Source organism: Aquarana catesbeiana, linkage group LG04, assembly GCF_042186555.1.
Source record: "Aquarana catesbeiana isolate 2022-GZ linkage group LG04, ASM4218655v1, whole genome shotgun sequence".
NCBI lineage: Eukaryota > Metazoa > Chordata > Amphibia > Anura > Ranidae > Aquarana > Aquarana catesbeiana.
Genome location: NC_133327.1, coordinates 435,780,128 through 435,805,784, shown reverse-complemented (window position 1 = coordinate 435,805,784; position 25,657 = coordinate 435,780,128). Strand labels below are relative to the sequence as shown.

Below are 25,657 nucleotides of genomic sequence, written 5' to 3'. Positions count from 1 at the left end.
AAGTGTATGGGGACCCAGGTCCTGCCCCAGGGGACATGTATCAATGCAAAAAAAAGTTTTTAAAACTACAGTTTTTTCAGGAGCAGTGATTTTAATAATGCTTAAAGTGCCTGGGGGTCCCCTTAGTCTCCCTGTAAAGAGGCGCATCTGTGCGATGTGTTTTACAGTGCCGCAGAAAAATTTAAGTTTCTAAAGGAAAAAATATCATTTATCCACTTGCTGATCGCCCATAGCCGAAAAACAGCTGCAGGGAGGTCGGATAACTCTGGGAGGGCGTACTATGACGTCCTTCCAGAATCGTGCGCCCCCTGGGGCGCACACCCAGGAATATCTATGACCGCCAGGTCTCCTGGATCACGGATCATGGTATAGGGCCAATGACAATGGCCCTTTACCACATGATCACCCCGTCAAATGATGGAGCAATCAGTTGTAAACAAACCGGTGCATGCCCGGTTCCTCTCTCCCCTCTCCATACCGATCAATACAGTGTGAGAGGGGAGGGGGAGAGATCAGTTGCAGCAGCACTCATACTCAGCCATGCCATCCATACTCATCCATCCATGATCAGCCATGCCATCCATACTTAGCCATGCCGTCCATACTCAGCCATGCCGTCCATGCTCAGCCATCCCATCCATGCTCAGCCATCCCATCCTTGCTCAGTCATCCTATCTATACTCAGTCATCCCATCCATACTCAGCCATCCCATCCTTGCTCAGCCATCCCCATCCATGCTCATCCATTCTTATTGATGCTCAGCCATCTCCACCCATGCTCAGCCATCCCATCCTTGCTCAGTCATCCTATCTATACTCAGTCATCCCATCCATACTCAGCCATCCCATCCTTGCTCAGCCATCCCCATCCATGCTCATCCATTCTTATTGATGCTCAGCCATCTCCACCCATGCTCATCCGTCCCCATCCACGGCTCATCCATCTCCATCCGCGTCTCATCCATCCACGGCTCATCCATTCCCATCCACAGCTCATCCATGCCACATCAGTTCTCATCTGTGCCACATCCATGCCACTACAGTGCCCATCAGTGCCACTACAGTGCCTCACAAAATTGTAATAGGTAGTCAAATTAAATGTGAAATTTATGCCCCTAGAACACCTGATGGTGCTCCCTGCATGTTGGGCCTCTGTATGTGGACAGGCTGTGTAAAAGTCTAACACATGTGGTATCGTTATACTCGAGAGGAGTAGCAGAATATATTTTGGGGTGTAATTTTGACTATGTACATGCTATGTGTTAGAAATATTTGTATAAATGAACAACTTTGTATTAAAAAAAAAAAATGTGTTTTCATTTTCTTTACACATTTTCAAAAAACTTGTGGAAAAAAATGACATGTTCTAAAGACTCATTATGCCTCATAAATTATACATTAGGGTGTTTGCTTTCCAAAATCGGGTCATTATTGGGGCGTTTCCATCGTCCTGGTGCTCCAGGGCCTTTAAAAGTGCTAGGGGTAGTCAAGAAATTATATGTGTAATTTATGTCCCTAGAGCACCCTCCCCATGTTGAGGGCAAGCGGCCTGGTATGGTTCAGGAGTGGTGGCACTTGCTCTCCCCCCCTTTCCTGGCCTGCCAGGCTGCTTGCTTGGATAAGGGTCTGGTATGGATTTTGGGGGGGGATCCCACGCTGTGTTTTTTTTTTTTTTTGGCGTGGAGGTCCCCTTAAAATCTATACCAGGCCCGAAGGGCCTGGTATGGACTGGGGAAGGGAGCTCACAATACACTGTTATATACTGTACACTGACTGCACTGTATATATATTCTACACTGACTGCACTGTATATATAATATATATACTAGACTGCCTGCACTGTATATATAGTCTATAGTCTACACTACACTGACTATGCTGTGTGTGTGTAGATAGATAGATAGATAGATAGATAGATAGATAGATAGATAGATAGATAGATAGATAGAGATCTATATATATATATATATATATATATATATATATATATATATATATATATATACTAAACTGCCTGCACGCCACTTACTAACCTGCCTCTAGCTAATGTTCTCTCAATCTCCTCCACGTTATTATAACACTATATACAGCCGCTGTGTAAGCAGCCTTATATAGTGTGGGGCGTGGACTTAGCCCTCTGAGCCACGATTGGCCAAAGGCACCCTGCCTTTGGCCAATTATGGCTCTCGTAGCAGAGCGCACTGTGATTGGCCAGGTGCATGCTTTTGCTAATCATCAGATGTCAATGCATTGTGATCTCGTGCATTATGGGGCATTCTGCGGCGCTCGAATTTGCTGCAAACGCCCTATAATGTTCGCTATTCGGGGCCCATCCCTAATCTAAATCATCATGTTGATATTTTAAAAAACACATATCTTCTTGTGTCAGCACTCACTATAGAAGCATGATGCATGCAGATAAAAGATTGCACCCCAACTCCAATATACAGTATAATTTTGACTGAATTCTATATAATATTGACTGAATATATACATGTATGTGTTCCCAAGGGTAATCTATGTGTGAGGTAAATACCCATGTGCTCACCCACAAAGAAATAGTAATAGGTATAGAGGCACCCATGGGTCTGCAGCAGTGTTGAATCAATGCAATGTCATTTTATTGTCAAGTTTTGACAAAGCTCAGACTTGAGAAAGAAGGAGTGAGCTCCGTCGAAACTTGACAATAAAATGCTGTTGCTATGATTTATCTCCACTGCAACACCTGCGAGTGCCTCTATACCTGCTTTGGATGTGTGTTTGTGTATTTTACCATTTACAATGTTTTATCTGTCTTAAGACCTGAAGAGTAAGCTCAAAAGCTTGTATTTTTGTGTATTTTTTTATTATCCACTAACATTTTTAGTTTTTTCTTCATCCATTATTATTCCTGGCTATCAAAGTACAAAATCTTTTTTTGCTTTCTATGGCCATTTGGAAGTGATTTTCAAATCTCATTTAACTCAGCTGAAAATAACTATAATTTTATTCTTTAAAAAAAAAGGATTCGTGTCCTGGTGTGTTGGCATAGTGAATTTAGCATAATGGGTAGAGTAGTGGTAACCTTGCTAGGTGACTGTGAAGATTTACTGCACTGAGAAACTTGCACAAACAATATTAGCAGAGACAGTTTACACAGCAGTAGTCTGCACCACACAGTGGCCAGTAGGGATGAGCGAGCAGCAAGCACATCTAAAGGTATTCCGAGGATGCTGTCTCTCATACAACATCAGCACGGTTTCTATGGCAACTGCTCCCTCCCCTGTATCTCGCTCTCTCCTCTGGGCTGGAGTGTGTGATGCTTAGTGTTAGCCATGTGTCTCCTTTCCCCCCTCCCATCTATTCCATTCCCCAGACTCCAAATGAGGGAGGTAGTAAAATAAGAAGTGACATACACAATACAGAGAGCCAGGGGGAGAAGGGGAGGGGTGTGCGGCCCATTCAGTGGTGCTGACCTCCAGTGTACCGAGCCGCCATGGCGCTTATCCCCTGCCAGGTGTTGCGGGCTGCCATCCTTCTCTCCTACCTGTCCGTGCTGTGCCACTACAAGGCCATAGAGATGCCTGCACACCAGACCTATGGGGGCAGCTGGAAATTTCTCACCTTCATTGACCTGGTGAGTCAGGATATTGTGTAGCTGGTTCAGCACATGCTTATTACAAAGACATGCAATGTTATTATAGTATGCATTTGCTTTATTCATATATTGAAATGAGAATGCTGATGACGTAAAAACAATGCTTTCATGATGTGAAGATGTTGTTGAAAGCTTTACATCTACTTTGTGTTGCATTAATCTGCCTTATATTTTATAAGATGGTGCAAATGGATAATAGACTTGCAAAGAGTCACATTCTATAGTAAACAATATAAGGATGACTGAGTATAAGGTGTATGTATACATGTAAAAACAAACGCAATAACAATTACTACTAAGAAAATTAGTAAATTACGTTTTTGTTGCAAAATATAAAAAAAAACTGGTATAATGACTGTAAAAGCTTTAGAAATCTAGGGATAGCAATCCTCAGACATCAGTCTCCGAGGTGTCAGGAGCCCACAGATGACCATACTAGTCCTCAGTCACCCAGTTCAGTTTCCAAAGTACATTTACTACTACTTTTTTTGTTCTGCATCAAAACACAGAATTTGTTACGAAACACATTTTTAAAACAATTCTAAAACAAGGCTGCCCTTGTTCAAATAAATATGACAAAAATATTTAAAACCATTGATCTAAATTATGAACTATTGCATTAGTGAACTGTTATATACAGGCATTACCATTTTAAAGAAGAATGCTGATCTAAGCAAAACCATTTATATTTTTTTGTTGTGACAGATAAAAAATATTTCCTAAAGGCTGTTTCAGTTATGCCACAGTGGATGTGTTGGATAAGAATGTGAAGAATGAAAAGAGCTTTGACCCTGATCAGAGCTGTTGATAAGGCAATACAGCCAGCCCTCCTGTACCAGGTCTGGGGCCCATCATTTCAAAAGAGGGGCCAGGGCCTTTGCTGTGCAGGAGGGACACTGTATTGCCTTATTGCTGAACCTTGTGACTTTTGTGGATCCTCCTGCAGCGCTGCCAGCTTCTACTTTTTGATCTCCCTCAGGCTGCACTGCAGAGGATCAGTTCTTGAATCTGTGCCCCCTTGTATCTGCTGTTGGGCCCCTCTGTGTGCCTCTCCTCCCCACAGTGTTACTGGCTACCCTCCACTCCTCCCCCACTAGCAGCTGCAGTGGGCACACAAGGAGCCCTTCCCTTTCCATTCCTGAATGAACACCATGAATGATCAGTACTGTGTGCTCCTGTGTCCATTTATCACTGAAGCATAGTAAACCGGGTTTACTATTCTTCAGTTTGTGAATGAACAGGAAGAATCAGAGCACTTCCCATTCATTCACTGTTCTGTACAGCTGGGGCTGCAGAGAAATTGGCTGGTTAAAGACCCCTCCACCCCAAGAAGAAAATGTAAAATAAATATTAAAACTCTTAAAAACAAAAGTAAAATAAAATATTGCCTCCCCACTGCCTGCTTTAACCTCACACTTGTGGAGCAGCCCTATTCACTTGAATGGGTCTTGTTCAATGGGGGTACAATTTGTGACATGACAGAATGGAGGGTCCTTCTGTATGGATTTGCAAGGTAGTATTAACAATTTCATTACACATATTGAGAGCTCTAACAGACATAAGAGGTAAACGGCAGCTGTATTAGTAAGGTTGATTACGAGATTCTTGACTATTACATCAATGAGACATTCAGGTTGCAGGAGTGTTGCAAAGTTGTAAATCTAATTTAATTTAAATTTATAATTCTGTCATCCATTTTCTATCATCTCTAGATGCTCTGGCATTTGCTGAAACCAAAGATAACCCATTTCACATGAGGATAATATTTTCAAACTTTCTTAGTCTTCTTCCAACTCATATACAGGCATACCCCACTTTTAAGTACGCAATGGGACTTATTTACTAAAGCTGGAAAGTGCAAAATCAGGCTCACTTCTGCATAGAAACCAATGAGCTTCTAACCCCAGCTTGTTCAATTAAGCTTTGGTAATAAAACCTGTATACACATAATAGGGCCAATTTGTTTACAAGAATCACTTTGAAGTGTGGGAGGAACCCCATGCAGGCACAGCGAGAACTTGCAAAGTCCAGGAAGGCAGTGCCATGATTGGGATTTGAACCAAAATCCCTGGTGCTGGCAGGTGGAAGTGTTGCATATAGCTCTACATGTTTATGAAAGGATCTTACCCCGCATTCATCTTTATTCGATTTGGCATACTAGCTACAAAACAGAGGGTCTTGTTTGTCTGTTTTGTTTTATTTTACTTTGTCACATGAATTCATGAATATAGGTGAGATATTTTTACCAGATATATTTTTGGAACTATACTTGCATTCTACCAAACAAACAAGGAGGAGTATTTTTGGACCCCTCTTGAAACACGTCCCTTATTCAGAAGGACATATAGAACAATAGTCTGCAGTTTTTTACAGCCCTCTCTCTGTGAGGATGTCAGCTCATGTGCTTATTGTGCCAAGCTGGAAGCTTGTAGGGGGCACAATTTTTACGATTCTTTATAAAAAAAATTATAAAATGATTAATTGAAGTACATTTTTTTTAAATGTTGAAAAATGCATTAATTGTTGGCAATTTACTGTATATGTGCAAACTACACAGAAAGTGTAGTGTAATCACAAACTTTTATAGTTTCATGTTATTAGTGTGTTTTGTTTTCAGCATTGTTTTATCCATTTAGACTGGTGCAGTAGTAATATGTCATCATATGTTGATTGTAGTTAAAATGTGTATTTGTTTTCTGTCACAACTCTCCATCTGTATATAACAACGATCCATAACTATTATAGAGCTGAACTAAGTACAACATAGTGTGTGCTCTAATAATAATAGGTATTATTACTGTCATTATTATTATATTGCTGTTGTCACTGTGATTGTTTGCTGATGTTGTTACTCTGGGATGCTTCGGTGTGAGTCTTTACAAGGAGTGGTAATGGACTTTGTCAGAGGTACATTTATTTCATATACTACTATAGCACGCCATCTTTTTGTGATGTGCCTATGCAATTCACCGCTAAAATGGCATATAGATATGTTAGTGCTTATTCAGACAGGAAAATATTTCCTTGGCATCAGGGGGAGCCTAAAGAGGAGCTCCAACCACATGAAAATATAAAGTCAGCAGCTACAAACACTGTAGCTGCTGACTTTCAATAAATAGACTCAGTCCCAGGATCCAGCACTGTGCCACCCAAGGGGGCGACATTGACCATCTTTGGTCCTCAGTGCCGGTTTCTAAACTGTGGGCACTGCGCATTGTAAATAGTCCTGCAGTCTCCTTGAAGGAGGAAGAAGAGGGAGGAAGGGGGAGTGAGGGAGGAAGTCTTAAAGCGGAATTTCTCTTTTTGTGCGAATTTATCTTTAAGGTTCAGTTCAAACACCCATTTGGCAGGAGCTGAACATCATACAGGCATACCCCACTTTTAAGTACTCAATGAGGTTTATTTACTAAAGCTGGAAAGTGCAAAATCAGGCTCACTTCTGCATAGAAACCAATGAGCTTCTAACCCCAGCTTGTTCAATTAAGCTTTGATTATAAAACCTGGAAGCTCATTGGTTTCTATGCAGAAGTGAGCCTGATTTTGCACTTTCCAGCTTTAGTAAATAAACCCCATTGTGTATTTAAAAGTGGGGTATGCCTGTATATTACTACTGAAATTACACTTGACAGCTTCATGGTGTCAATAGTTGTTTAAGATGCTGGTGGATTCAGGAACCACTGAATCCTTAACAATCAATTATGTTTTTGGCCCTATTCACTTACATTGCTGGAAATCCCCAGCCATGAAATTAAAGAGGTGGAGAAAAAAAAGAAACTATCCCCTCTAGGTCTTGTATAAATATTAAGGGGCACCCCACACAAAAGAAAAACAAAAAATAAAAAACAGCTTTGGGTCTGGTATGGATTTCAAAGGGGGACACTGCACAGAAATAAAAAAGCATGAGGTCTCCCCCAAATATCCACGACAGACCCTTATTTGAGCATGCAGCCTAGATGGCCAGAAAAGAGGGGGTGGTGAGCTTTCAGCTCCCCTCCTAAACCCTACCTGGCCACATACCCTAACACAAAGAGAGGGGAGGTAGCTTGCCAGGAGTGAACCCATGGCAAAGCACCTTGTCACCATGTTAATGAGGTCAAGGGTTACTTCCCCGTGGCCCTGGACCAATAGTTGTGGGGGTCTGTAGGCAAGGGGCTTAACAGAATGTGGAAGCCCCCTGTAACACTAATGGGGCAACCAGCTACTGTTCCTCTTTATAAATGAGTAATGGGTTTATAGTACCCCTACTCGTTCACAAAGATGCCCCCCAAGTTGAGCGAATGTGGCTTGATATGGTTTCAGAGGGTGCATGTTTGATAAGGGTCTGATGTGGAATTATTTTTAATTTTGCTTAAAGCGGAGCTCCACCCTCCACCCCCCTCCCTCCCTGCAGCCTTCTGGGACACATGACAGGTCCCAGAAGACTACGGAACCATTCACAAGGTGCAGCTCCGCTTGTGCATATGCAGTAGGCACCCGGCTGTGACAGCTTGCGGCTTCACAGCCGGGTGCCCACTGCATATGCACAAGTTGCTCATGAATAACATGGCAGCACTGGGGACAGACGACAGGAGGGGAAAACAGCTGGGGTGAGCCCATCACTGGATAGTGGGACAGGTGAGTGGCTATTTATTAACCCCTCCTTTACTGGGCACTTAAACCCCCCTCTTATCCAGACCAATTTTCAGCTTTCAGCACTGACGCACTTTGAATGACAATTGTGCAGTCATACAACACTGTACCCAAATTAGATTTTTATCATTTTTTTCACACAAATAGAGCTTTCTTTTGGTGGTATTTGATCACCTTTGCGGTTTTTATTTTTAAAAAAATGTAAAAAGACCGAATTTTTAAAAAATATTTTTTTTTTATATTTTGTTATAAAATTTTAAAACAGGTAATTTTTCTCCTTCATTGATGTACGCTGATTTGGCAGCACTGATGGACACCGATAGGTGGCAGTGATGGGCACTGATGGTTGGCAGTGATGGGCACTGATGGGTGGCAATAATGGGCGCTGATCGGTTACACTGATAGGCAGCACTGCTAGGTGGCACTGATTGGCACCACTGGTGGGCATTGATAGGTGGCACTTGTGGGCATTGATAGGTGGCACTTGTGGGCATTGATAGGTGGCACTCATGGGCATTGATAGGTGGCACTGGTGGGCACTATGGGCACTGTCAGGTGGCAATGGTGGGTGGCACAGATGAGGCATAAGTGCCTCTTCCTCTTCGGGACAGATGTCCCTTGCAAATGAGACGGTGATCGGCTTTTTCTTCTCCTCACGCTGTCAGCTACTGGAGCTCCCCTTTAAAGTCCATACCTGACCTAAAGGGCCCAGTACAGAATTTTTTTTTTTTGGGGGGGGGGGGGGAGTAGTACAGATGCACCACTTCACTTCACAAGCAGGTTTAGGGCACCCCGAGGAGATTTTTTTTAAAGGAATTTGGCATGTTTTATTGTTTAATTTAAGCATTATTAAAATTGCTACTGTATGAATTTTTTTTTTTTGTATTAGTACATGTTCCCCAGGTCAGTGCCCAGCACCCCTATGCTATTTGTTTGACAATATTTTGCCTATTCGCTTAGAAAATAGCCAATTTTTTTTTTTTTACATTTGGTACTAATTGACTTCAATGGTGTTCAGATTCGGCACCCAAACTTTAGTAATGTTTCCTGAACCTGCACCAAATTAAAACCCAGGTCCGTTCAGGTCATCACTAACAGACAGTCAGATGTATCATGGATAGAAGCAGGTGTTGAAATATCAGTATTAGGGATGAGCCTGATGTTCGAGTCGAACCTAAGTTCGACTCGAACATCGGGTTTTCGCCTGTTCGCCAAATAGCGAACAATTTTGGGTGTTCACGGGAAATTCGAAAGCCGCGGAACACCCTTTAAAAGTCTATGGGAGAAATCAAAAGTGCTAATTTTAAAGGCTTATATGCTTGGCATTGTCATAAACAGTATTTGGGGACCTGGGTCCTGCCCCAGGGGACATGTATCAATGCAAAAAAAAGTTTTAGTTTTCAGGAGCAGTGATTTTAAAAATGCTTAAAGTGAAACGATAAAAGTGAAATATTCCTTTAAATTTCGTACCTGGGGGTGTCTATAGTATGCCTGTAAATTGGCATATTTTTCCCATGTTTAGAACAGTCCCTGCACAAAATGACATTTCTAAAGGAAAAAAAGTCATTTAAAACTACTCGCGGCTATAATGCATTGTTGGGTCTCGACAATACAGGTAAAAGTCATTGAAAAAAATGGCATGGGGGTCCCCCCAAAAATCCATACCAGGCCCTTTGGGTCTGGCATGAATATTAAGGGGAACCCCAAACCAAAATAAAAAAAATAATGCGTGGGGGCCCCCCAAATTCCATACCAGGCCCTTCAGGTCTGGTATGGATATTAACCACTTCAGTACCCGCCCATAGTCAAATGACGGCCGCAGGTCTGGTATGGTTATTAAGGGGAACTCTGCGGCAAATTTTTTTTAAAAAATGGCATAGGTGTCCCCTTCAAAATCCATACCAGACCCTTTAGGTCTGGTATGGATTTTAAGGGGAACCCTGTGCCAAACTGAAAAAAAAATGGCTTGGAGTCCCCCCAAAAATCCATACCAGACCCTTATCTGAGCACGCAACCTGGCAGGCCACAGGAAAAGAGGGGGGATGAGAGCGTGCCCCCCCTCCTGAACTGTACCAGGCCACATGCCCTCAACACGGGGAGGGTGCTTTGGGGTAGCCCCCTAAAGCACCTTGTCCCCATGTTGATGGGGACAAGGGCCTCATCCCCACAACCCTTGCCCAGTGGTTGTGGGGGTCTGCGGACGAGGGGCTTATCGGAATCTGGAAACCCCCTTTAACAAGGGGACCCCCAGATCCCAGCCCCCCCTGCTTGAAATGGTAACGGGTACATTGTACCCCTACCATTTCACAAAAAAAGTGTCAAGTTTTTAAAAAACCACAAGACACACTTTGAGACAAGTCCTTTATTAAAAAATAAAAAAAATTAAAATGTCCCACGAAGTCCATTTATCATCTTCTCTCGTTACGCCGACGGACCGAAAAAAAAAAAACCTGCATGCCGACAACAAGGGGTCACCCAAGTAAGTCACCGTGTGGTCCTGCCCTCAGTTATAAAAGAACTTTCACCTGAGAGGACGGTCATTACAGCTGGTGCCTCCCATGGAGGCGGATCGGTGGCGGCGTGCAGGTTTTTTTTTTTCGGTCCGTCAGCGGACCCCACTTTGTGGGACATTTTTATTTTTTTATTTTTTAATAAAGGACTTGTCCCAAAGTGTGTCTTGTGGTTTTTTAACAGTTTCACACCCGTTACAATTTCAAATGGGGGGGCCGGGACCTGGGGGTCCCCTTGTTAAAGGGGGCTTCCAGATTCCGATAAGCCCCCCGCCCGCAGACTCCCACAACCACCGGGCAAGGGTTGTGGGGATGAGGCCTTGTCCCCATCAACATGGGGACAAGGTGCTTTGGGGGGCTACCCCAAAGCACCCTCCCCATGTTGAGGGCATGTGGCCTGGTACGGTTCAGGGGGGGCGCTCTCTCGTCCCCCCTCTTTTCCTGCGGCTTGCCAAGTTGCGTGCTCGGATAAGGGCCTGGTATAGATTTTTGGGGGACCCCATGCCATTTTTTTGTCATTTTGGTGCAGGGTTCCCCTTAAAATCCATACCAGACCTGAAGGGTCTGATATGGATTTTGAGGGGGACCCCTACGCCATTTAAAAAAAAAAATTTGGCGCAGGGTTCCCCTTAACCGGTTCAATACAGGGCATTTTCACCCCTTCCTTCCCAGACCAATTTTTAGTTTTCAGCTCTGTCGCCCTTTAAACGACAATTGCGCGGTCATGCAAAGTTGTATCCAAACAAAATTGACGTCCTTTTTCCCCCACAAATAGAGCTTTCTTTTCGTGGTATTTGATCACCTCTGCGGTTTTTATTTTTTTATTCTATAAACAGAAGAAGAGCGACAATTTTGAAAAAAACACAATATTTTTTACTTTTTGCTATAATAAAAATCCCAATTTTTAAAAAAAAAAACTAATTTTTTCCTCAGTTTAGGCTGATACGTATTCTTCTACATATTTTTGGTAAAAAAATCGCAATAAGCGTATATTGATTGGTTTGCGCAAAAGTTATAGCGTCTACAAAATACGGGATAGATTTATGGCATTTTTTAAAAAAATTTATTTATTTTTTTACTAGTAATAGCGGTGATCTGCGATTTTTTTTTTTCCGTGACTGCGACATTATGGTGGACACATCGGACACTTTTGACACATTTTTGGGACCATTCACATTTATACAGCGATTAATGCTATAAAATTGCATTGATTACTGTATAAATGTGACAGGCAGGGAAGGGGTTAACCACTAGGGGGAGACAAGGGGCCCCGAGCAACGCGGCACCCCCTAGACGGCCGGGAAGCCCAGGACGTCATATGACGGCTGCCCAGGATGGGAGATCCCATCTGCGGCCATCATTTATGGGCGGGTACTGAAGTGGTTAATATCCATAAAAGACCTGAAGGGCCTGGTATGGAATATGGGGGACCCCCACGTAATTTTTTTTAAAATTTTGGTTCGGGGTTCCCCTTAATATTCATACCAGGCCCTTTGGTATGGATTTTTGGGGGGATCCCCATGTTGTTTTTTTCAATGAATTTTATCTATATTGCCGAGACGCGACAATTCATGATAGCCGCGAGTAGTTTTAAATGACTTTTTCCTTTAGAAATGTCATTTTTGTGCAGGGACTGTTCTAAACACGGGAAAAATACACCACTTTACGGGCATACTATAGACACCCCCCAGGTATGAAATTTAAAGGAATATTTCACTTTTATTGTTTTACTTTAAGCATTATTAAAATCACTGCTCCCGAAAAAACAGCCATTTTAAAACTTTTTTTTGCATTGATACATGTCTCCTGGGGCAGGACCCAAGTCTCCAAACACTTTTTATGACAAAACCATGCATATATGCGTATAAAAATTAGCACTTTTGATTTCTCCCTTAGACAAATTATTATAGCCGCGAGTAGTTTTAAATTACTTTTTTTCCTTTAGAAATGTCATTTTTGTGCAGGGACTGTTCTCAACACGGAGAAAATGTGCCACTTTACAGGCATACTATAGACACCCCCCCAGGTACGAAATTTAAAGGAATATTTCACTTTTATTGTTTCACTTTCAGCATTATTAAAATCACTTCCCCCTGAAAAACCCAGCCATTTTTAAAAGTTTTTTGCATTGATACATGTCCCCTGGGGCAGGACCCAGGTCCCCAAATACTTTTTATGACAATAACTTGCATATTAACCCTTAAAATTAGCACTTTTGATTTTTCATGTTCGTGTCCCATGGACTTTAACGGTGTTCGCGTGTTTGAACAAATTTTTTGCCTGTTGGCATGTTCTGCTGCAAAACGAACTGGGGGGGTGTTCGGCTCATCGCTAATCAGTATGTCTTCACTCACTTCTGTGGATTGTTGGATACTGCAGTGGTATTCCATCCATTTCATCGGACAGTAAATTGTGAACATAGATTGTTTCATAGAAAAGGGAATGATCAATATTAGGTGCTCCACAATGGAAACCTACTCTGTGCTGTAAGACGAGTTTCCACTTGTAAATAATCAGAGAACGCTTTGCATTCAACCCTATGGCCCTTTAGTTAAAAACAAACTTTTGTTGAAGTCATGATGAACATATAAGCAATTATGTGGCAAAACTGACTAATAATGACCTACAAGCTAAATTATAGGGAAAAACATGAGGAGGTGTTGGGCCCAACATGTTAACATAATGTAAATTCAAAAGTATTTTTTTAAATATTTTTAAATATACAGCTTTCCTTTTAAAATAAAACCTGGTGACCCTTACATGAAAGTCTTTGTTTAGGCACTTCCTGTAATAGAGTGACAATGCTTTATCCCATTTGCATTCTGGTGAAGACTGTGGGGTTCATCTACTAAAGGCAAATATACTGTTAATTTTACAAGGGAATTACCACGTTGCAAGAGGACTTTCTCTTGCACGGCTTAGTGAATACGGAGAAACTTCTGTTTGTAAAGAATATCCCATCATGTTCAAGGGAGATAAAAAAAAGTATTTTGCGTGCAGATGATTGGATCATAGAAGTCAGCAAAGCTTCATTCGCAAAACTAAGGGAAATTCCCCAGCCTATTTACCCTTATTAATTCAAGCGCTATAAGCTACCCTGGCAAAGTTTACTGCAGTGCCATGTTCCTACATTGTCACCATCAGGCTCACCATTAACAAAAACAGGTGATGCAAAAAAAAGATATAAACATTATTTTCTAAAAGAAGAAAACATGACACAGTGCTTTATTAAAAACAAAATGCCATCCACTTAGAGCTTACACCTGCTTTGTCAGATATTTGCTATTTGTCAGAAAGGCTGTCCTACATAATGATGGACCAACAGCTAGAAGAATAAATGTATGTGCATTTCTTCATCAAAGGATTATGTTAGGCACTAAACCACACAATTGTCACTCTGTCAGACTATATACTGTAGATCCGCCTTTGCAAAAGGTTTACTATGCAAATTTACATGGCACACATCTTTGCTGTATAATTAATACCTAAACCTAGCTAACAAATCTTTAAATTTCAAAAACACTCAGGATGTAAATAAAGTGATAGACAATTTGTCCATCTGTTTGCGAACTAGCAGTTTATTTGTGTGGGTGAAGAAGGAAGCTAATAAAATATGGTGATTTAAAGTATTTCCAAGAACTTTTCTACATTATCAAATGTGGAAAAAGCATTCCTTAGAAAACCATTTAACACATTTTCTACTTTGCTTAAGTTCCTGGTTAGGTGTAGTGTCTTGGAGCCTGATTTTTTTAGGTTCATGACTTTCAGTCTAGAGCTGACCAGAGATGATAATGCACTAGGTTGCCAACCTGCCATATGTCATAGTAGGTAGAGAGCAGACAAAGGTGATCTCACAAGATTACTGATGTACTCTAGCCCTGTAGCTTTTCTGCTGCAATTTTTTTTTTATTTCCCTATCCTGTGTCCAACTTTGCTTTAGTCACTGTACACGAGGTGGCAATAAATGATGTAAGTGCCACCTGCAGCACTGCATTGGCTAATTATCAGTCTTCCCCCTAATGGAAACTCAGCCTGTACTAAAGAAGGAATGCCAGCCTTACCAGGCCCTCAGGTGTTGTAAGACAGAGGACAGAAGCAGTGGTATACACATAGCCAAACAGCTGCATGCCTTATAATTTAATAATAGTACTGTAGATGAAAATGTTCAGTTTTCCTGGCTGAAAGTGGTTGTAATCCGCTAATGTTAAAAAAAAAAAAAAAAAAAAAAACACACAAAAAAACCCTGCAAGGTAATGGCATAATGTGCTAGTATGCATTGCATGCTAGCACATTATGTAAAACTCACCTTGGAACAAAGCCCTCCAGCGCTGTAAAGTCATCGCAAAGAGGGCTGACATGTTCCCCCTGTCTTTCTATGTGATTGGCCGGAGTCGTAATGACGTCACTCCTGCTCATGCACACGGGAGCCCTTGGTTCCGGCACAAAGCTCTGAAGTTCCGGCAAGGTATGCCACTGGCAAGGTGATGTCACTGGCTGCATGCAGGGTGAATACCTTCTAAACAGTGCACGTATAAGGCTTACCTGTAGGTAAAAATGACCACGCGGGGTTTACAACTGCTTTAGGAAACAACCAAAATAATTTTTACTAATGTATTTTATATTATGCAAAACAATGCACATGGCACCTTGCTTCTAATTCATAATTATAGTTATTGCATGGTTTGATCACAATTTATGGCACCGTAAGGGCCAGTGAGATTTTGTTCTCTGCAGCCTAAATGCACCTGTCAATGAATTCTGAATGAGCTCAGAAGCATCTCCAACTGATGTCAAACTGATGCCATCAATAAAAGCCCAAAGTTATCGTCACCCTAGGCTAGCATCACTGATTAAACACTGTTTACATCCTACATATAAAGGTTCTCTTAAGCCTCGGTTCACACTGGGGCGACTTGTCAGGCGACCTAGTCGCCTGACAAGTCGCCTCCCGTTCTGTGCTATGGAACCGTTCTAATCGGAGCGACGCAAGTCGCTCCGACTTAGAAAAAGGTTCCTGTATTACTTTGGGGGCGACTTGGGGCGACTTGCATAGACTTCTATGCAGAAGTCGTCTCGCAAGTCGCCCCGGCAGTCGTTTGCAGGTCGCCTCGCTGAGGCGACCTGCAAGTCGTGCCGCCCATATGTGAACCGAGCATTAGGTAATACTATATATAATTGCACAAACTTAGTCAAAGGCAACAAAACACCAATTCCAAGCTAACAGGTGAAAGCAATCGGTGAGATTCTAATAACATCAAGTAACCACAGCAACTGCTAAAATCAGAAAGTTCTCTCAGGTCTCCATGATCCACTGCACTCAGATTTCACAGACCATCTAATAGACTAAATAAGAAGAAGAAGCCTAGGTTTACACCAGCACTGCTACAAAATAATGTCTGTGCGTTCTTGTAGCAATTTTTGCATGAATTTATTTGTGTTGTTTTATATGTGTTTTCATCAAGTAGATTGGTTGTTAGGCACCCTCCAAGTGAAGTCTATGGGGCTAAAAATACACTATGCTACACCAAAAGAAGCACCTGCACATTTTAAATAAGCACACAGCACTATGTTGCATTAATGTGAATGGGCATCATATAGAATTATGTGATTTCCATTGTTATGTATTGCGTGTGATGGCAGACACAGGAGAAATCACACTAGTGTAAACAGGGCTTTAGGTTTCCTAGAGCCTGTTGTTTATAACTTCTTAACTTCCAAGCAGTGGCGGCTGGTGCTCCATTTTTTGGAGGGGGGGCAGCAAACAACCCCCCCATTCTGTCGATTGATCGATCAAACCCCCCCACCCACCCCTGGCGCTCGATGAACAAACCCCCCCATGTTCGCCTGTCCACCCACCAGCCCCGCACTTACCCCATCCAGGTCATGGGCAGCTTTGGCGGCTTTCCACTGCATCTCCTCCTTGGTGGCTTCCTCCCTGCTTCTGCTCCCGGCCAATATGGTCGCTTCTCCTCTCGGCCAATCGGGTCTTAAGACCTGTTCCTGATTGGCTGGGAGGAGAAGCAGGAAGATAATAGTGAATATTAACCACTTGCCTACCAGGTACTTACACCCCCTTCCTGCCCAAGCCATTTTTCATACATTTTTTATCACTTTCTTCACACAAATAGAGCTTTCTTTTGGTGGTATTTAATCACTGCTGTGTTTTTTATTTTTTACAAAAAAAAGACCAAAAATTTTGAAAAAAATATGTTTTTTACTTTTTTTCTGTCAGTAAATTTTGTAACTAAGTAATTTTGGCGGGGCGGTGCAGCTCTTGTTCTGGGACAATGTCATAACGGCCGCTCTCGCCCCATGGGCGCGGCGAGAGCGGCCGTTCTGGGACACCGTCATATGACGGTGTTTCAGAACGAGAGCCGCACCCCCCGCCATCATTTGACGGGGGGTGCAGGCAGCAAGGTGGGCAGGCAAGCAGTTAATTCACTTTTGTCACACAACTGGGTGGGCTTGGGGCGCAGTGCTCTGTGCCTCAAGCCCACCCTTTTTTAAGCCAATTAGAACCACAGGGTTTAATCGTGCTTAAAAAAAAAACTAATTTAAATCCATGAGTCTGGCACCCTGCATGTAGATTAGGGGCTGGGCTCATGGATTGGGGACGGCGCCCCTGTGTTCCTAGTGGATCGGCCACCACTGCTTCAAAGACTAGTTTGAATCTGGCTGTTGACAGAGAGAAACTTCTCAGTAGTGCAATTTTTTTAGAACCCATTCCCACATTCTGGTGCATTGCATTTTTGTGTGTTCACATTTGTTGCAATAAGGCACCCCATTCAAATAAATAGGCTGCCAAAGCACCAGAACAGACAAAAATATCAGACATGCACCATTGTTTCCAACATAGTGCACTAGAACGCAAGATGAGTTACTGTTTGTAGTAGTGAGCTTCAATGTGCATCAGAGGTGTGTTGGGTTCATTTGTTGGGATGCCTTTAATAATGAAGATAATGAATGTAGTGTGCATCTTTCCGCAATGTACAGCACTGGAGATATGTGAATGGGCTGCAATTGTATGTGAGAGCTTCCAAGGTGTTCACAAGTATGTTTCAGCATCAGAAGGTGGTGGGATCATTTTCAGTTTTGACTGGAGCATATATTGTGGGGCAATACATCAGTATAAAAAAAAAGTTCAACTGTGTATATGAGGGTTTTATGTTACAGAGGGGCCTAACATAGGGACCTGCACCTTGCTCACCATGTAAATTCTTTGTCAGCTGGAATACAAATGTATTTTCCAGTAAAAAATTATCATACAACATTATCATTATTTCTTACATTACATAATTTCTTCTAATTTTCTAATTATTTTTTACATTGCATAAAAATTGCATTGAATGTTATTGAGGTGGCTCAGAGGCCAACATTTGGCACAATGATTAGTTGCTGAGTTGATTTGTTGTGTATTAATACAGACTATTCATGGAAAACCTATATCAGTTTTTTCCTGCTAGCTCTATTTATTTTAAATTAGAGCATATGTAACACTTGTGTTATATCCAATTTGTGAAACTTTGTAACTTAATTATAGGGAATCAGTATTTCTAGTTGTCTATATTGGTTACATCCACTACTAGCGGTAATCGGGAGTTTGCCTTATTGGGATACATTTTTGTAATTTTTTTTGTAGGCAATGTCTGTCAGTAATGTGTCACTGTATGAACAAATAATCGAAAATAAAATTAAGCTTATGAAACCAAGAACAATGTGAAATATTTTTGATAAGACAAAAATCATTTGCCATTTATATACATTAGTTAAAAAAAATAAATAAATTGACTGTTTTTATAGATATGAGGCATACATAATGAAGCTCAAAATCAGACAAGAAACCTATTTCTAAGATAAGAATGTGTTAAAAGGGTTGTGTGAAGAACGTTGGAGGGAATTGAAACCAGCATCTGACTCTTTAGAAACTGCTAGGAGTCAAAGAGATAAATGGTTATAAGTTTTTCACTATTTTGTCAGAGCACATTTGGCAGACATAAAAGAGTGCCAGAAGAAATGAGACTCCAAATATGAGGAAACTTCAAAATGCATGAATTGTTTACAAAAGGTAAGTATGCTCAAGAAAATATCATTTGTGAACATTTATCATGCATCGTCATCCTGAAAACTCCTGGGGGCTAGGTTAGTTTTCCTGTAAAACATTATCTTGATGATGTCAATGATATGATCAAGAAACAGGTTTAGTCAGTTATTCCAAACACTGTAACTCTGCTGTGTCTTTGAGACATGAATACTTATTATTTATAGGTGATTATCAGGGGGTATGAAAGAGCCCACAGTCAGCCTGGGATATATGAATGGGCAAGGACCACATGAAGTCAACAAGCTGGCAAGTAAGAAACTGCAGAAAATATACACCCTGAATACCAATGGTCACTAGCAAGGGGACTCCTGCCTCAAAGAACAGATATGGATATATATATATATATATATATATATATATATATATATATAAAATATATACAGTACATACATACTGTACTTTATATATAATATTATAGAAATAAATACAGAATTTTATAATGAAGGATAGGAGAAAGACACCTGCACAACTCAACTAAGGTGAACTTTTCTCTGTTTCACATGCAAATGTTTTGCTTAGTAAATGCTCCAAGGATACTGGATCTAAACAGGAAAGACTTGTCTGTGAACATTGCCACTGTTTCCTGAGGCAGGATGAGATGCGAATTCAATAACTTTATAATACAGTACAGCACAAAAAAACAAAAACACAACAATGCTTAAATGGGACTTCCAAGAAATATGGAACCCCCTGAAGTAACATAGGGAGATCCTCAGGTCACACAGACGTTTTATAGAATATCCACTTTACGTTGCAAAAATATACCCTCAATGGAATATTTGATAAATTATAGTAGGTGGAAAAAATGTATTGAAAATAGTTATGAAAGGCGGAAGCTGCCAAGATGGCCGCGACCACCTGAAGCTCCGCACAGCCGGTTTGTTAACACCCGCCGCAGCCGACAGAGTGCTCATTCCGGGCACGCTCCACGAGCGATAGGGAGGGGAACACCCCAGGATCAACCCGATGTCAGCAGGCTCTGTCAGACAGGACTTATCCCGCTTGCTGAACTCTGCCCCGAGCCTCACAGCCATTCCAAGATGGCGGCCGTGATATCACAAGGCAGAGGGACAGAGGAGGAAGACTCCATCGCGGACCATGACGCTCCTGGAACAGCGGCTCCCATATCACAACTGGACACAGTGAGTGCAGCCCACAGGATGACACCCTCCCCAACATCCACTGAATCCCTAAGGCCCCTTTCACACTGGGGCGGTTTGCAGGCGTTATTGCGCTAAAAATAGCGCCTGAAAACCGCCCTTAAACAGCCTCCGCTGTTTGTTCAGTGTGAAAGCCCGAGGGTTTCCACACTGAAGCGGTACGCTGGCAGGAGAAGAAAAAATCTCCTGTCAGCCGCATCTTTGGAGCAGTGAAGGAGCGGTGTATTCACCGCTCCTAAACCGCTCCTGCCCATTGAAATCAATGGGACAGCGCGGCTAAACCACGGTAATACCGCGGCTATAGCCGTGCTATACGAGGGGTTTTAACCCTTTTTCGGCCGCCAACGGGGGGGTAAAACCGCACCGCTAGCGGCCGAATACCGCGGTAAAACAGTGCTAAAAATAGCGCTGTTTTACCGCCGATGCCCCCTACCGCCCCAGTGTGAAAGGGGCCTAAGAGCCCTTTCACACTGGGGCGGTTTGCAGGCGCTATTGCGCTAAAAATAGCGCCTGCAAACTGACCCGAAAGTGCCGCTGCTTGCATTCCAGTGTGAAAGCCCCGAGGGCTTTCACACTGGAGCGATGCGCTGGCAGGACGGTAAAAAAAGTCCTGCCAGCAGCATCTTTGGAGCGGTGAAGGAGCGGTTTGCTCCTTTACCTCTCCTGCCCATTGAAATCAATGGGACGGCGTGGCTATACCGCCGGCAAAGCGCCTCTGCAGAGGCGCTTTGCGGTGGTATTTAACCCTTTCTCGGCCGCTAGCGGGGAGTAAAACTGCCCCGCTAGCGGCTGCATACCGACGGTAAAACGCCGCTAATAATAGCGGCGTTTTACCGCCGACGCCGCCCCCCCGCCCCAGTGTGAAAGGGCTCAAAGGGCTCTAATAGGGAGAACGCTTGATGGCCTTCTCCTGACTCCAATGTCTGACCCCATGTAACCACTAGAGGCCGGTGAGGGTGAACTATAGGGCCTTCCACCCACACCTACTGACTTTCCTTCTATGATGTCAGCATGCTCCAAAATGCTGTCCAGGGGCCTAGCTCAAAACGCTGCTCAGATAACCTCATCTATCCATGCTGATTTACAACTGGGCATGTGGGTAGAGCACATTGAAAGAAAAGCTGATCAATCAGTAGCTAGAATTAACCAAAACTCTGCAAGAATCCAGAATGTACAGGACCAATTAGAGACTGCATTATCCAAAATTGATGACTTGGGAAAACAAATCCAGGCTAACTTTAAGGTCTCCCGGGACTCCAGGGACTCCCTGGAACAGTAAAAGAAGTCCACTCCGGGCACTCATCAAGGACCTCATTCCTGACATCCCAGACCATTGCCTGGAATTAGACAGGGCCCACAGAGCCTTACAACCTCCACGCTCAGATGGCCTCCCAAGGGACATCATTGTAAAAACGCATTTCTACACAGTAAAGGAGGAGTAATGAAAAGGTCACAAGCAGCAGAAAACCTGACCTTCCAAGGTCAACCTATACAAATCTTTGCGGACCTCTCGCCCTACACTGTACAGAAACGGAGAGCCTTAAAATACCTGCTCCAAGTCTTGACGCAAATGAAGTTACCTACAGATGGTCCTTTCCTTTCCACCTAAATTTCTCATTTTGCAACAAAAGTTATGGTTTCTCATCGTTTGCCGAAGGCGAGCACATACTACTGCACCTGGATTTATTATCCCAAGACCCACAGCCCTCATTGGCCAGCAAAGGCGCAACATCCTCAGCAAAACATCTTTACCCTGCAAGCCCTCTTAAGCCGGCGTGGCAGAAGCACCACTCCAAAAGATCCAAGGACTCTCAACCACCCTGAGGACTGTCGGACGGAAGCAGCTTCAGTCAATTTGATCTGACCACCCTACTTTGTTCCCCCTGTTGTTGTTGATCCCATCCAAATTGAACTTTACTCATCTTGCGTTATGGAAGGGTCAATCCTTTGGGACAAATCTGAGGGGGGGGAGAAGGGACCGCACTTAATGGTCCCTCTCTGTTATCTGATGCACTATTTAACATTCTACTTTAGTTGCAGTAGCGAGTTATGGCCGCTTTCTAATGGCTCTTTCCTATAAATATGAACCTGTTATGAATCCAATATGTTCCTAATGTGAAATAATGCCCAGCTCTTCCCTTTATGGGGGAGACTCCAGGAATTTACTATTTCATCCCACTATACAGTTCCTTCATCTCATGTTAAACCTGCTGATCCTAGTATCAAACTCATGCAGTGTTTGGGATAGTGGTCTCTGCGGATTGAGACCCTCACAGGGGGCACCCATGTCCTAGAGGTGCTCCTGGCGAGGGGGTCGGGGCTAGCTGAGGATCCACTCACCTGGTTCCTGGTTGAATTATCTTTACGGGGAACGAGACTCTATTCATTTGCAATTACTACTATTTGTTTAATGGCGGTGTGACCATGGCGGATGCAATGCACCTCGACCAGCCTTTGAGGGGTATTTATTTTCTCTCGGAGGCTGACAGAGGCTCCCCTACCCAGGAGATTTCCGACCTTTTGGTCATGGGACAGGAAGGGGCTGGCCCCTCCCTGACCCAGGGAGGGTTGGGGAATAAAGCCTGCGCTATAATAATATTGATCAGTTTAACCTTCTCATATTTTCTCTTTTCCTTTTACTTTTTATTCCCTATCTTTTTCTCTATCCACCTGTCTTTTCCTGTAGGAGTCCTGGGAGGTCCCTTGTCACTTGCTTCCCAGTCTGGACTGCAACACCCATCGCCAGCACTCTTTCCCGCTGGTTGACCTGTCTACAATGGGTAAGGTACAGTATGATTCTGAGATACCCCACACTCTGATCCATGTCTAGTATGACCCCTACCAACTCGACCTTGCACATAATTTCTCATAACGCCCAAGGGCTAAACTTGCGAGTCAAAAGGCGGAAACTGTTCCAATTGTACCACTCTATGAATTCAGATATATTACTCTTGCAAGAAACCCACTTCCCCATTTCCTACCAACCCACCTTTCTACATCAACGATACCCCCAATTCTTTCTTGCCAATGCAGACAACAAAACCAAAGGAGTAGCAACTTGTTTTTCAAAACACCTACATTTCTCAACAACAAAGGTTCTTAAGGGTGCTATGTGCTAGTGACAGGCACCATTGATGAAGAGACCTACACTTTTGTTTCCTACACTACTCCTAACAAAGGCCAGGCAAAATTTTTGGACTCCTTTACATGCACAATACGAAAACACTGTCAGGCCACAGTTCTCGTAGAGGGAGATTCAAATATAGCCCTTGACCTCTCTCAAGACAAACCGGTGACCGGGAAACCTAAATCCAAACACCCCTCCAGACAGAGCTTAAAAATCTTGCAGCTGCTATATTCAGATGGATTAGTGGATATTTGGAGGGAACTCAACCCACATGTAAAGGATTATACGCACTTTTCCTCACCACATAACACCCATGCCAGGATTGACCACATCTTTATGCAATCAAACTCTATCCCATTAGCCCTTTTCGCCAAAATCAGAGACACACCTTTCTCAGACCACTCTATAGTACTTGGGACCCAGCGCCTGTGGGAGCATCGGCCCCCTTTAAATGGAGACTTAATGAAGCCTAGTTAATGAAGCCTTAGCTAAGTGACCTGGTTTTTGATGCATGATACTAGAAAAGGCATTGAAAGACTACGTCAATGAGAATGATAATAACACAGTCAAACCCGAAACCCTATGGGCAGCCCACAAATCAGTGATCAGAGGGAAACTCATACAGATAGCTTCCAAACTAAACTATCCCGAACTATGCTTCTCGGCTTTAGTTGTTAAAGCTAAATTAAGATTGACTCGGGCTATGTCTAAGTGGGACAGATTATCGTGCGTGAGGTGTTTCATTTGTGGATCTTGCTCAGCAAAAGGAAGTCCTCTGTACGTTTTTGGATCTCTGCTCCATGTCACTAACTGACAATTGCGCGGTCGTGCGACGTTGTACCCAAACAAAATTGACGTCCTTTTTTCCCCACAAATAGAGCTTTCTTTTGGTGGTATTTGATCATCTCTGTGGTTTTTATTTTTTGCGATATATAAAAAGAGCGACAATTTTGAAAAAAACACAATATTTTGTACTTTTTGCTATAATAAATATCCCCCTTTTTTTTAAAGCAATTTTTTTCTCAGTTTAGGCCGATATGTATTCTTCTACATACTTTTGGTAATAAAAATCGCAATAAGCGTATATTGATTGGTTTGCGCAAAAGTTATAGCGTCTACAAAATAGGGGATAGATTTATAGCATTTTTATTATTTTCTTTTTTACTAGTAATGGTGGCGATCTGCGATTTTTATCATGACTGTGACATTATGGCAGACATATCAGACAATTTTGACACATTTTTGGGACCGTTGGCATTAATACAGCGCTATACAAATGCCTTGATTACTGTAAAAATGTCACTGGCAGTGAAGGGGTTAACACTAGGGGGTGATCAAGGGGTTAATTATTTTCTGACTAGGGGAGATGACAGATTGCTGTTCATACTTTGTTTTCACACAGAGATCCCGGTTCTTCCCGTGTTACGAGCGATTGCGGGAGCCCGGCGGTCATCGAAACTGCCGGTCACTCGCATCGGCTCCAGGGGCGAGCTGCGGGCGCGCCCCTAGTGGCCACCAGTGGCTGGTTGGGAACAGGTTGAAGGTCTCCCCATTCCAATAATCTCGCAGAGTCATAGAGACCTGCTAGATGACCCTATATCCACCAAAGAGGTACTGGAGACAATGAAATCCCTTACAGCTGGTACCTCGCCGGGGCCAGACGGATTTTCGGTCTGCTACTATAAAAAATTTGGGATGGAGCCCCAGTAGATAAGGACCTAAACACTGCATACATTTCTGCTATCACCAACCCAAGGAAATGCACTACTGACGTTAGCAACTACCGCCCAATATCCCTTATTAATAGTGACCTCAAAATCATGACGAAAATCCTTGCCTCGAGCTTGGCTAGTTTTATCTCAGGTTATATCCTTAAAGACCAGGTAGGCTTCATCAGTGGAAGACAGGGCCCGGACCAAATCAGGAGAGCCATAGAAAAAATCTCCATACTTAACTCCCAATGGGATGGGGTCCCACCTCAAAAAGGATTCCTGCTCTCTATAGACCTGCAGAAGGCATTTGATTCAGTCTTGTGGTCCTACCATTTTGAGATCCTGGAAAGATGGGGATTTGGTCCCAAATTCGGAGGTATAGTTGCCTCTCTCTATTTGACGCCCAGTGCACAGGTTTGCATGATGGGCAAATACTCTGAATCCCTCGAGATTAGAAAATGACAAGGCAAGGGTGCCCCCTCTCCCCTCTAATATTTGCTAGAGAGACCCTAGCCATTGCAATCAGGTCTCACCCCAACATTAAAGGGGTCCTGTGTGCCGTTCAGGAACATAAATTTGCCCTGTTTGCAGATGATTTGCTTCTATTCCTCACGTCCCCGTTAACATCCACACCAAATGTTTACAAACTGCTACAAGAGTTTGGTAACATTTCAGGCCTTAAAGTCAATGTCTGATAATCTATTTCAGAAACCATGAACCTGACCGAGACAGAAGTACAGTTAAATCACATTTGTTTATTAATAAGAATAAAAGGTAAATA

The 25,657-nt window shown here is 42.8% G+C and overlaps 1 protein-coding gene across 5 annotated transcripts in view; it reads left to right on the top strand.

The window, feature by feature from the left end:
• Window positions 1-3,298: 3,298 nt before the first annotated feature.
• AIG1 (androgen induced 1) overlaps window positions 3,299-25,657 on the top strand; it is a 537,675-nt gene continuing 515,316 nt past the window's right edge. The window contains exon 1 of one of the 5 annotated variants that reach the window (XM_073627426.1): window positions 3,299-3,616. In XM_073627426.1, coding sequence (XP_073483527.1) covers window positions 3,476-3,616 — 141 coding nt within the window. In that variant the 5' untranslated portion in view covers window positions 3,299-3,475. The remainder of the gene's footprint in view (window positions 3,617-25,657) is intronic. The other 4 variants (XR_012243928.1, XM_073627424.1, XR_012243927.1 and 1 more) reach the window with 4 other exon arrangements.